Here is a 13,521-nt window from a genome sequence, read left to right as displayed (position 1 = left end):
GACCCGAGTTTAAATGGCAGGAAGTGACGCCGCGGCTCGCCGTTGCCTGGAAACGCATTTTTCTGTGGGAAGGAGGAGCGAGCGGGGAGGAGGGGAAGCGTCGGTGAGTGTGTTTCACACTCGCCTCCCCGCTGTTCGTGAGCTGCCTGGAGGAACGACGGCCTCCCGCAGCGACAGCGGGAGAAAGCAAGGACATCTCGGGCAGAAAATCACTTTGCCCAGTGGCCCTTAGTTTCTGAGCTCCGTTTGTAGAGCCGCAGGAGATCAGATTTGGGTCGCTTATCGTCATTGGGTATTATCTGCTGAGCGCTCTTTTTGAGCTTTAGAATCTTTTGCAAACATTTCAGTGACCGGGACCAAGTGCAGGGTTTTATTCCATAGATCATCTTTTTAGGTTTGGAATGCAAGAGAAGCAAAATCCTGGAGTTTAGGGTTTTGTCCTCATTAGCAGTCACTCCCAACGCCTTAACTTTTTAGGTAGAGAAACTGAAGTGTAGTGGGAGAGGTTGCGAATTGCTGGACTCGGGGCTAGACCCCAGATCTCCTGCATTTAGAGGTGTTCTTAATGCCTCATTGAAATCAGATTATACTGTATTATTTAGAATATTAGGCAGTCATAGGTTTTTGTGCTTCAGTGATACCCCAAGCCATTTTTGATAAATGAGATGGCACACAGATCTGAGTAAAAAAAGTCTTTTGTCTCGATCACAAATTTCTGAGAATCAGGTCTAAATTTTATTTATTTTTATTTTTTTTAAAGATTTTATTTATTTATTTGACAGGTAGAGACTCAGAGAGAGAGGGAACACAAGCAGGGGGAGTTGGAGAGGGAGAAGCAGGCTTCCCCGAGCAGGGAGCGTGGTGTGGGGCTCCATCCCAGGACCCGGGGATCATGACCTGAGCGGAAGGCAGACGCCTATGGACTGAGCCACCCCGGCGCCCCCAGGTCTAAATTTTAAATGAGTTGTTTTCACAACACTTGGAATATAGTAGATGCTCAATAAATATTAGGTGAATAGAAATTTCATATGACAAAATAAAGAAAGCTTCATGCAAGATTTTACTTAAAGTAACAAGCTAACAAAATGGGTGACTAAAGTGAAATGTTCAGACAGCAGCATTCACAAGTAAAACTAGATAAACCATTTATAATAAATTTGTTTCCTATTCATAGGCAAAGAACTTTCCTAATAACCAGTCTTCATTTTATTTTATTTTAAGATTTTATTTATTTATTTGACAGAGAGAGACACAGTGAGAGAGGGAACACAGGCAGGAGGAGTGGGAGAGGGAGAAGCAGGCCTCCCGCCGAGCAGGGAGCCCGATGCGGGGCTCGATCCCAGGACTCTGGGATCGTGACCAGAGCCGAAGGCAGATGCTCAAGGACCGACTCAGCAGGGAGCCTGCTTCTCCCTCTCCCTCTGCAGCTCCCCCTGCTTGTGCTCTTTCTCTCTTTGCCAAATAAATAAAATCTTTAAACATTGTTGAATCTTTTTGGAAATTTCTGCTAATGAAATTGTTTAAGAAACATGAGATGAAAAAATCAAAATACAAATAATCATTACGAGGGGTGCCTGACTGGCTCAGTAGGTAGAGCATACAACTCTTGATCTTGGGTTGTGAGTTCAAGCCCCACACTGGGTGTAGAGATGATTTAAAAATAAAAAACTTTTTTTTTAAAGATTTTATTTATTTGACAGAGAGAGAGAGAGATCACAAGTAGGCAGGCAGGCAGGCAGAGAGAGAGGGGGAAGCATGCTCCCTGCTGAGCATGGAGCCAGACGCTGGGCTCCATCCCAGGACACTGGGATCATGACCTGAGCCAAAGGCAGACGCTTAACTGACTGAGCTACCCAGGTGCCTCTAAAAATAAAAAATCTTAAAAAGAAATTAAAAAAACTTTGGTTGGATTTTCTTAAATATTTAACTACCATGTTATGACACAACTGTACATTTTTTTAAGTTTTTTTTTTTTTTTAAGATTTTATTTTTAAGTAATCTCTACCCCCAATGTGGGGCTCGAACTTACAACCCCCAGATCAAGAGTCACATGCTCTACCAACCAAGCCAGCCAGGCACCCCAACCATATTTTATTTTGGTCACTGATGATGGCATACTGATTTTTAAATGCATGAACCTATTTAGTGGTCATGATTGGTTGGAACTTCCAACTTTCAGGTCTCCTTTAAGCTAACAAACTTCCATCAAAAGGCTACCTCTATTAGCTTTATTACTCCCTTGCATAATCTGTTCTAAGTAACAATTTGGCTTTTTGTTTTTCCTTTCCAAACCTTGCAACACACATCTGTCTTCCGCACTTCTAGGTAAAATAAACAAGCAAAACAATACTACCAAAAAACAACAAACTTAGTTAAGAAATATGTTTCAAGGATTATTAATCCTCTCATTATGATAAACAACATTACTCTTTGCCCACCAAAAACCTGCATGGTACAACAATATAATAAAGAAGCTGTTTTCACAAGTTTGTGCCTTATAAGTAGAAACAGGATATGCAAATTACACTTAAACATATATAGAAATATAATTCACATACATTAGAATTTAAATTTTATATGGTGACTTGTATTCTACTGTATTGCACTATTAAGGCAGTTTAGAGAAAGAGCACATATATTAAAAATATGGGATGACATTAAAAGAAGCAGAGAAATAGTTGCCTCTTCCTTGAAGAGTGGTATTAAGAATTCTAATGCTTTGGGCGCCTGGGTGGCTCAGTCAGTTGAGCATCTGACTCTTGGTTTCAGCTCAGGTTGTGATCTCAGGGTCATGAGATCGGGCCCCACGTTGGGCTCCTTGCAGAGTCTGGAGTCTGCTTGGGATTCTCTCTCTCTCTGCCCCTCCACCACCAACCACCCCAACCCCCGCTCTCTCTCAAATAAATAAATAAATCTTTAAAAAAAAAAACACCTCTAATTCTTATGGTCATTAAGTTGATGCTTATGATCTGATATGTGGGGTCTGAATTTCAACCATACATGTTCAAATATAAGAACAAGAGATCCAAATTTGTTATAGCAAAATATAATTCAACTGGTATACACTACAATCTTCTATTTCCTTATGCATGAATAGTCCTCTGACTCCTCTTACAGATAAAAAAGGGAAGGCAAATAGGATCAAACATTTACTGAACCTGGATGTCGTTTAGACCTTCCTGAAAAATCAAGTTGCTTAGCAACTCTCTTCATTGGAAACATGATTGATAACACATTTCTTTGAAATTTTAGTAAGATAAAAATGCTCATCACTAAACTACCAAAGCTTAAGATGACAGCTTGTCTAAATAATGAGTCATCACATAAAGGGTTCTTGTTCATAATACATTGCCCCAATTAAGACGCAAACTTGTACCCTCCGATACAAACCCTTTGGCAACAAAAACCCTATGTCAAATGAGTGTTGAAAATTTTTGGATTTATCACCAAGAGGGAATGATTCCACATCAAAAGTGTTGTCAAAAGATAATTTTTCACCACTAATGATCCCCACATCATTCAATTCCTTGTGCAGTACCAGGAAACCTATTCCCTAAATGAAAAATAAAGCACTCTAAGTAAACAAATAAGTAAATCCTTCAAGATAATGACAAGAGGTATCCAAGAATTATCTAACCTTAAAACATGTACTATAATATCTTGTTCCACTGTAATTAAACTTTTATTTATAAAACACATACTTATATAATTATATGTATGCTATTATAAAAAATACTTTATTCAGCAAAAATTAAATGCAGACTCATCAGTGGATATTTTCCAACTAAGTCATCTTAGCCATAAACATTACCAAATCAAATAATATGTGCTGTTAGAATCTCTGAGAAGAAAAAATGCTTTGTAAAATGGAAAAAAATGGAAAAGCCAAAATACTACTTTTGGGAACTGTCATCAGTCAGTAGCCCATCCAACAATTTGTCTCTTTTCTAATGTGTGGCACATACACTACTGGTATCACACAGAATGATTTTAGCTGATTACATGGTGAAACACTTTTTAATTGTAATACTTGCATGACTAATTTAATGTGAATTGAGAAAATTTTAAAACAAACATAACCAGAACATCAAACTAGTGATTTAACTTACATTATTTAAATTGTGGCTAAAAGAGGTATTTAATTTTTAAAAGTAAGTCAGTTTTAGGAAAACTAATAAGAAGCTAACAATTTGGGTAGTGTGAACATATGACAGAAATCATGAAGATGAAATTCATGATGTTATACCAGTTTTTAAGTGTATCAATTTATTTAGTGATCATAACCAGTTGAAGCTTAGTAAACACTTATTTGTCTTTTAGCTGACAGGAAGAAAAACATTTTACTCTTCTAGTCTTTTTTTTTTTGACAGGAAGTAGGATTTACTGATGGGAATGAATAAGGAGGGGGCAGTGCCCAGGTTCTCATGACTGCAGAACCCACCATTCGTTCAAGGGGCCATGATTAGGTATATATTTGACTCCACAGCCGTCTGGGATGAGCTGTTTTTTCTTTAGCCACCGTATCTTCAATTCATCCACATTAAACTTAGTCAAGCCTCACTTCTTAGAAATGTGAATCTTCTGGCAGCCAGGGAGCTTGAACTTGGTCCTGCGTAGGGCCTCAATTACATGCTCCTTGTTCTGCAGCTTGGTACAGATGGACTTGATGACTTGGCCAACGTGGACCCTGGCCACTGTGCTTTCCAAAGCACCCCTCATACCTGTCTGCAGCCTAGACTGGAGATAGCATGAGGTCAGACATCAATGCCCACTGGAAAGGGCTATCTCCAAAGTCCATTAGGGGAACCCATACAATCAGCAGGCTACATACACTACCAAGGAGCCATTGCACACTGGGTACTCTTCTAGTCTTTAGCCAGTTATGCATCATAAAGAATTTGCTCTCAAAGTTCAGAATCTTTATGTGGGTTATATCAGTAAAGAGAGCAAGTACACAGATTTCATAAGTTCAACTGTGTTTACAAAATAGTAGGCGATGTATGCCAGCATTGTAAACACTGAGAGCAGAAAGGGTATTCCGGGCTTGTAAAAGTGCAAACCAATGTTGTTTTCACTACTGTTCAGAAGAAAATATCTGCCAATCAGGAAGCCCCTCCATCTCAAAGGTTTAAAAATAATGAAAATAAGTGGCATAGACAGATCCTCAGTCTCCCACCACGAGCCATATACTAAGAAAAACGAATCTAAAAGCAAAACAGTTACTGGGGTGCCTGGGTGGCTCAGTTGGTTAGGTGTCTCTTTTTGTTTGTTTGTTTCTTTTGGAAGATTTTATTTATTTATTTGTCAGAGAGAGAGTACAAGCAGAGGAAGCAGCAGACAGAGGGAGAAGCAGGCTCCCTGCTGAGCAAGGAGCCCGATGCGGGACTTGATCCCAGGACTCCGGGATCACAACTTAAGCCAAAGGCAGACACTTAACCACTTAGCCACCCAGGCATCCCTTTTTTTTTTTTTTTTTAATGATGTTATTTATTTACTTAGAGAGCATGAGCTGGGGAGAGGGGCAAAGGGAGAGGGAGAAGCAGGCTCCTCACTGAGCAGGGAGCTCGACTCAGGGCTTGATCCCAGGATCCTGGAACTATGACCTGAGCTGAAGGCAGATGCTTAACCCACTGAGCCACCCAGGCACCCGGTGTCTGACTCTTGATCTCAGCTTGGGTCTTGATCTCAGGGCGGTGAGATTGAGTCCCACTGGGCATGGAGCCTACTTAAAAACATAAAAAATGACATAAATCAAAGCAAGACAGTTACATTACCAACAAATACAGCAGTATGGAGATAAAAATGAAAAAATGGCTAAAAAAGATAATCCATTCAAAGCTGTGGCAACTACAGGGGCAGCCTATGGCAAGGTGGGACTGGGGAAGAGGAGGGTTCATACACCCATGAAATGTCAAATAGTTATCTACTATAGCCTGACACTAACCAAAATCCTGGAAAGATTTCAAAGGTTCTTATGGTATTTAGGCCCTAAATTCTCAAGGTTGTAAAAGCCATCATCTCTTTGGGTTTAAATAAAAGGATATTCCAAAAGTTTGATAGAATAAAAAAAAATCCAACTTTATTTATAAAGCACTGCTTAATTAGATCTATCTGTGTGGGAGAAGACTACAATTCATACACTTCTTGAAGAAAGAAAAGGCAAAATTCAGTCTAATTACAGGTGTTGTAACTAACAACTAACCTGACAAATGTAACTATTAAATATAAGCCCTTCCAAAGCCTGGTAGGAGTCACGCTGGAAAACTGCACAGCAGCCTCTTGGAAAAGAACGTTCAGAAAAGAACATTTTGATTTGATGAGTCTCATAGAAGACCCCATGGATTGATCCTCCCTAAAATTCACTTCCAGTAAAACCAAAGAAAGCACACCCACTATAAACAGGATATATATATATATATATATAGGATTCTTACCATTTCCTGAAAGCCTGAGCCTTTCTTTCTTTCCTTCTTTTTTTTTTAAGATTTTATTATTTGCCAGACAGAGTGAGAGCACACAAGCAGGAGGAACAGCAGGAAGAGGGAGAAGAAGGCTCTTTGCCGAGCAAGGAGCCCAATGCGGGACTTGATCCCAGGACTCCGGGAACATGACTTGAGCCAAAGGCAGATGCCTAAACGACTGAGCCACCCAGGGGTCCCGGAGACTATCTTTCTTCAAGACCCTGAGGTAAAGATAAGGATCAGGGAAATTTGTTTCTGCTCTAGGTTTCGTTTCCTAAGTTCTAGTAAATAGGTGTTTGTTTTGCTTTTTAGGTGGCTGTGTGCCTGATTCAACACATCTTAAGGGGTTCTAGGCAGGATAAGGCATGAGCTATCTGATGGGAAGCAATTAGGTCAGACTGTGGCTTATATCCCAGGATGTGGCAATAAATGTTGGAAACACCAGCATGACAGAGCCATAATGAAAGAATAGTCACACTCCAGGCACTCCGAAATAACTAAGCTATGTATTCTAGAGCATGCACTTAGACAAAAACGGTGGTTACATCCACTTAATGTATAAATGAGTCAATTATACCAGTATGTTCAGCTGCTTGTGTCTCCCTTGGTCATTGTGATTTAAGCCATAAATTAGTCATGAGCAGCAGTCTCATACTGCCAAAGGAAGTAAAGAAATAGAGATAATTGGGGCCCACCACTAGTGGTGGTATCCTAGCCCATAAATCACAAATCAGATGGGATATCAAGACTTCTTGATGAAAATCTTCCAAATGAATTAAATAGTCACAACTTTGGCAGGGTTACTCTCCTACTCCATAAAATACAGACTCATCTATTAATTGCTGCAGATTCATTTACTGGAACTTGCAATGATATCAACCTAAGGACATTACTACTTCGTCCACTGCATTGATGATATTTAAGTGTTAGTAGGGTTTAATGAAGAAGGGTAGCAGCTGCTGTTTATTTTCTAATAACTGAACAGAAGAGAGGATAAACTATTCCCCCAAACTTTACTCAGCGTTTGGCCATGTGAGTGAACATTTTGGGATTTCGGTGGTTGAGAGCAGGTAGAATATCTTTTCCAATTATCCCCCAGAAAACTAAACTGGAACTTCTCTACCTAACATCCCAACCTTGCAGGAACTCAGTATTAAAGACAGCATATCTTGGCTTTAGGAATTTGGTGGCTGGTATGTACTAACAGAAACTAGAAGACTAGTGAGTTTAAGTCTAGGTACTTATAAATCAAGATTTTGGATCCAGGAGTGGGGGGGAATTGAATGAAGGTGGTCAAAAGGTATAAACTTACAGTTACATAAGATATATTTAAGTTCTGGGGATGTAGTACACATGATGACTATAGTTAACAGTTGTGTATTGTATATTTGAAAGTTGCTCAGAGTGGATATTAGAAGTTCTCATCAGAAGAAAAAAAATGTACTGTGTAGTTATGGATATTATTAAACTTATTGTAATCATTTCACAATATATACATACATCATTATGCTGTATATGTTAAACTTATACATTGTTACGTATCAATTGTATCTCAATACAACTGGGGAAAAAAAGATTTTTGGATCCAGATATAGGTTACAGTGTAGGCAGCCTTTCTTGGGCCCCACAACTCAGAAAGCCAAACTATTTTTTAAACCTCTGGAGCCTTTGAATCCTATCTGTGCAACGTCCCTTCCCCCAGACACAGCATGGGTCAATACAGAGCCCATTCCTCTATCGCACCTTTTCTCTGTCATTTCTTGACTCATAGGTTATTAAGAAGTTGCAGTTTAATTTGCAAATATTTGGGGACTTCTCACATTTCTTCCAATTTCAGTATTTTTTACTATGTGGGTGTGGCTATGAATTTTTCCTACTTGAAGTTAGCTTCTTGGGAATGTAAATTCATGATTTTCATCAAATTTGGCAAGCTTAGAGCCACTATTTCTTCTAATAAATAGGTTATGTATTTTATATATACTTTATTTAGAATTCATATACATTACTCTTTTCTCTCTCCTTTTGTACTTCACTGTATGTTGGTGCAGTTAATGTGATCCACATTTCTGAGGTTCTGTTAATTTTTCAATATTTTGTCTCTCTTCTTCAAATTGCATAATCTCCAAGTTCAGATTCTTCTGCTGGCTCAAATACACTGTAGAGCCCCCAAAGTAAAATTTCATTAAAAAATATTTCTCTTTATTCTCTATTTGGTGAGCTCTATTAACACAGCTTCCTTTACTTTTAAAGCATGCTTTCCTTCAGTCTTTTGAACATATAGTGGTTTTGAAGTCTTCTTTTATCTAGTATCTGGGCCCTCTTACAAGTATTTTTCCTTGCCTGCTTTTTTACCCTCTGTATGGGTCCCCCTTTTCTATTTCTTTGCAGGTCTCCTACTTTTTTAGGTGAAAACTGGGCATTTTAAGGAATCTATTGAAGGCTTTTGCTCTTCTTACAGCGACTTAATAAATTTTCTTGAAGAAATGCTTTTTCATTTGCCGTATGATCTTAGGACAATTTTCAGACTTTAAATGGGTGTTTTAAAATAATTTTTACAGGGCGCCTGGGTGGCTGCAAAGTTGGTGTCTGCCTTCGGCTCAGATCATGATCCTGAGGTCTTGGGACAGAGCTCCATGTTGGGTTCCCCCCCTCAGCAGGGAGTCTGTTTCTCCCTCTGCCCCTCCCCTTGCTCTCTCAAAGAAATAAAATCTTGAAAAATAAATAAAAAATAAAACACTTTTTACCAGTTGTGGTTGTTTTGCTAGAAAACACGTCCACAGAATTCCTTGTGCTGCCATTCTAGAAGTGGGGAACTCTGTTGATTTTTCAAATGTAATTGGGTTATTTTCTTAGTGGCTGTTGTAGGAATTACAATATTCATTTTATCAGTCATCTTTAGATTAGTATTAATCTAGCAAAATATATTTTGTTCCAACTTTATGCTGTTTTTGTCACACAAAGCCCACCTACACATGCTGTGAATTCAATATAGTGTTACAATTATTGCTGTATATAATGTCTTCTAGTTAACAGAAGAAAAATGTATTTATACAGTCTTAGGAGAACTTACCTCCATGTTTATTATTCCCAATATTCTTCATTTCTTCCAGTGGATTTGAGTTACTGTCTGGAATCATTTTCTTTCAGCCTTTAGGACTTCAATATTTCTTTTAAGGTAAGTTGGCTAGCGATAAATTTTGTCAATTGTCTGGGCATGCCATTATTTTGCATTTATCTTGACAGTTTTGCTGGATGTAGAATTCTTGGTTGATAGTTCATTTCTCCCCCATACCTCAAGTATGTTACTCACTGCCTTCTGGCCTCTACTGTTTGTTTTTTTTTTTGGCCTTTACTGTTCCTGATGAGAAGTCAACAGTTAATTACATTGTTCCTTTACATGAATCATATTTTCTTGCTGCTTTCAAGAATTTCCCGCGGGTTTGACTTTAAAGTATCTAGGTGTGGCTCTCTTTGTGTTTATCCTGGGTTTTACTGAAGTTCTTGGATTTGTGGGTTAATCTTTTCATCACATTTAGGAAATTTTCAGCTATTATTTTTCCAATTATTTTTTATGCCTTGCTCTCCCACCTCCATTGTGCATGTTGGTATGCTTGATGCTGTCCCACAGAGTTCAATAAGAAGCTTGCCTCTCACGAAATGGAGCCCTCTCTTTTAGAAACATTTACTCTTCTGATTGCATTTAATTTTTAAAACTTAGTTCAGGGGTGTCTGGGTGGTTCAGTTGGTTAAGTGTCCAACTCTTGATCTCAGCTCAGGTCTTGATCTCAGGGTCGTGAGTTCAAGCCCCATGATAAAAAAACAAAGAAAACCCCAAACAACTTAGTTCAGTGGCTGTTAGTTAAAAATGGGATATTATATTCTTTCTTTTAGAAATAGTGATAGTACCTAGGTTTTTGTTCTGCCATATATAGCAACATAAGAGATGACAAAAATAAGAATTCTTTGAAATACAGTGATTAGAAGGGAAAACGAAGGTGGAACAGCAGTGTTCCTCTTGAAGAACAGATGATGTTTATGAAACCTTATATGTAATCTTTAATGAAGAAGTCATATGCATTATAAAAAAGGGGTCTTTAGGGACGCCTGGGTGGCTCAGTCGGTTAAGCAGCTGCCTTCGGCCCAGGTCATGATCCCAGAGTCCTGGGATTGAGTCCCACATCAGGCTCCTTGCTCAGCAGGGAACCTGCTTCTCCCTCTCTCTCCTTCTGCTTGTGCTCTCTCTGTCAAATAAATAAAACCTTAAAAAAAAAAAAAAGGGTCTTTATGAGTGATGTGGAGATGGCTACATATGCTTTGTAAAGAATGCCGTATCTTTTAACACACAGACTTCAAATACTTTTCAGCTACACTTATGAGCATTTAAAAAAAAATGGAGCTACGTCAACTAAAGGATGACCAATAAATATAATTAGTTCTTCATCAACACAATAAGGTAACAACAATGACGAAAATACTTTACCTCATATAGTCCAAATACTAATGTTAATTTCCATTTACATATTTGAAGACAAATGTGTTAATTACCAAACAATGTATAGCACAGAAACAAGAAAGTGTTGTAACTCTAGTTATTTTGATAGGTTTTTCTAGTACACATAATTATCAACAATTTATTATAAAAACCTACATATACAATTAAAAAATACTTGATCAAAAGTCTTTTAAAATATAATTAGAATGAAATGTGTAGAAAGAGACATTTCAAAGTCATAGCAGTTACTACTATTACAATATTTAATCATTTTTACAATAGGTCTGCTGTTCCATTTCAATTAAATTCATTCTCAGAACCATCACATTTCTTGCTGAATTTCAGTTAGAGCAAAAGCAAGTTGCCTAATTTTTTCTTCCATTGCTTTTTTGTTCTTGCATGTTTCCTGAAGAAGTTCACGCATTTCTTCTTCAACTCGATGAACCTAAATCAACATGTAAATTTTGCATTTAAATTTTTTAAAGAAAATGTATTTTAAAAATGCATAATGAAAGAAAAAGTCAAACTTCACTCTTAGAATTTTGTAACTTGTGGTATTCATTTAAAGCAAAGAGGTATGTATAATGTAACTTGTTCAAATACTAATACTGTACACAAAGTACTTACATTTAATATTGTCTAGATCTCACAGATTCTTATGAGCACATGGTCATTTATCTTAACTGTATTTTAGAGCTTAGAAAATTTGTTCAAGGTTGTGCAGTTTCTCAGTAGCACGTATGAACAGAAACTCAGTCTTCTGACTTAATCTTTCCACTGTCCTGTGCTATGTATGAATGAGGAGTCATGAGTTCAACTAAAACATCAGTTCCTTATAGACTTTTAAAACTGAGATAACCTCCCTTCCCAAAGAAACGCTTTAATCTGGTCTACTGCATTTCTAAAATTCCTGTTGGTTATAAATTACCATCTTTTTGAGAGATAATTTTATCATTCCTTCCTAACCTATATTCTCCTAGGATTCTCTGTATTGTATACTATTAATTTTTGCTTGAAACTCTCTCTATGACACAACATTCCTAATAATGCTATCAATATGACCATTCCTTTCTGTTTACTTCCCTCTTCTGAATCTCTAATACAGACTTCCTAGTCTTTTTCCCTAGAAAACTGTATTTCTCCTAATTTAAATTATCATCTTTATGTAATAATTTGTAATTTTTTTTCACGATTATCACACGTAAGCCCTGGTGCCATTTCTGTAACTCTCTAACATCCCTTTGCTATTACACCATATTGGCACCAGAGGTCCAAAATTAAACTCAATATTTTCCTTTCAGCTAAGGACCTAATCTTATGCTTCATTTGGTATTACCTGATGCACCCTTGTTAACACTTGGTAGATTATAAAGAAAACTTCTGAAACATCTGTTGACCTGGAATAAAATAAAGAACTACATTTTGAACAAGTTATACTTCCTTATTTATTGTCATTATTTCCAAAGACCTTGTTGCTTTTTTTTTTCACACAGACTCCTGAGGGTTATGTCAACTAATCACACAACTGTCATTATAATTATATGGAGTTACTCTTTCTGTTTATGAACTCTTTCCCAGTTAGCAGATTTTCAATCTCTGTCTCACAGATATCTCAGTTTCTTACTGCTGCTTCAGAATCAAGGGAAAATGGAAATTTCTAACTGTCCACTCACCTAGTGGATCTCAACAGACGGGTTGTATCAAACCAAACAGGGGTTACCTGTTGTGTTTTAAAAACACCTAGGTCTAACCAGAGACTTAGGAAATGAAAGTCTCTGAGGGGGAAGCTCATGCATGTGTATTATTAAAAAGCTCTATAGGTGATTCTGATGTCTACCTCTGATTTAATATCACCCTAATAAGTTCCTCTGTCAATGATATTAAATGATATCATTCAATACCATCAGTGATAGTCTAAAACCCTAATTAATAAAATACTCTTTGGAAACTTTTTCCAAAATAATGATGGATTGTACTTTTTATTTATAGTACCTTTAAATTTGCAGAATCAATGTATTTCTGCTTTTCACTTGCCAGTTGTATTATTTCAGCGTGATGAGCTTCAACAATTGCATCAACTTGTTTTTTAAAGGCATCATCCATACTATGAAGCTTTTCCACCGCATCCCTTAAAAATAAAACAAAAACTATGTATCTTTGTGCATAAAAATTAGGATTTTTTTTCTTCTTAGATGGCAACTCTTATATTCATATTTTCATGGAAGTATAACTCCATTAAGTGGCAAAGGGCTATCTTGGGTTCATCATCCAGTGGAATCTGTTAGTAACACAACAAGGTAGGGTAAAATCAATGAAAATTTGTTACACTTTCACCCTCTAAAAGTTAGAGTACTTGAGTTCTCATTTATTTTGAGTCTAATGATTTATAAGCACATTCACAGATGACTATTATCAACCTTTTTTTCCCCATCGGTTTGTAGTATGCTAATTTGAGAGGTATACACTATAGGAAGGTTTAAGTTTATGAATATGTATTGTATGTCTGACTTCTCTATGTTAATGCTTAACCGATAATACTCTATGTTAATAAAGACATTAAATAGTATT

At 37.3% G+C, this 13,521-nt stretch overlaps 1 protein-coding gene, 1 long non-coding RNA gene and 1 pseudogene across 7 annotated transcripts in view; 1 reads left to right on the top strand and 2 right to left on the bottom strand.

Moving 5' to 3' along the window:
- Window positions 1–4,779: 4,779 nt before the first annotated feature.
- Window positions 4,780–4,888, bottom strand: LOC115940017 (small nucleolar RNA SNORA70; annotated as a pseudogene).
- A 3,085-nt stretch (window positions 4,889–7,973) lies between these two features.
- LRRCC1 (leucine rich repeat and coiled-coil centrosomal protein 1) overlaps window positions 7,974–13,521 on the bottom strand; it is a 39,192-nt gene continuing 33,644 nt past the window's right edge. For 5 of the 6 annotated variants that reach the window (XM_006727127.3, XM_031024939.2, XM_031024941.2 and 2 more), the window contains 2 exons: window positions 12,946–13,081; window positions 7,974–11,398 (listed from right to left, as the gene is read on the bottom strand). In XM_006727127.3, the coding sequence (XP_006727190.1) occupies window positions 11,276–11,398; window positions 12,946–13,081 (259 nt within the window). In that variant the 3' untranslated portion in view covers window positions 7,974–11,275. Of the gene's footprint in view, window positions 11,399–12,289; window positions 12,351–12,945; window positions 13,082–13,521 lie in introns of all 6 variants that reach the window. The other variant, XM_031024935.2, reaches the window with a different exon arrangement.
- LOC145720928 (uncharacterized) overlaps window positions 9,570–13,521 on the top strand; it is a 288,979-nt gene continuing 285,027 nt past the window's right edge. Inside the window, exon 1 of the long non-coding RNA XR_014144271.1 lies at window positions 9,570–9,636. This is a non-coding gene — a long non-coding RNA (uncharacterized LOC145720928). The remainder of the gene's footprint in view (window positions 9,637–13,521) is intronic.

This window comes from Leptonychotes weddellii, chromosome 4, assembly GCF_054177405.1.
Source record: "Leptonychotes weddellii isolate Sample4059 chromosome 4, ASM5417740v2, whole genome shotgun sequence".
NCBI lineage: Eukaryota > Metazoa > Chordata > Mammalia > Carnivora > Phocidae > Leptonychotes > Leptonychotes weddellii.
This window is presented reverse-complemented; position numbering and strand designations above follow the sequence as displayed.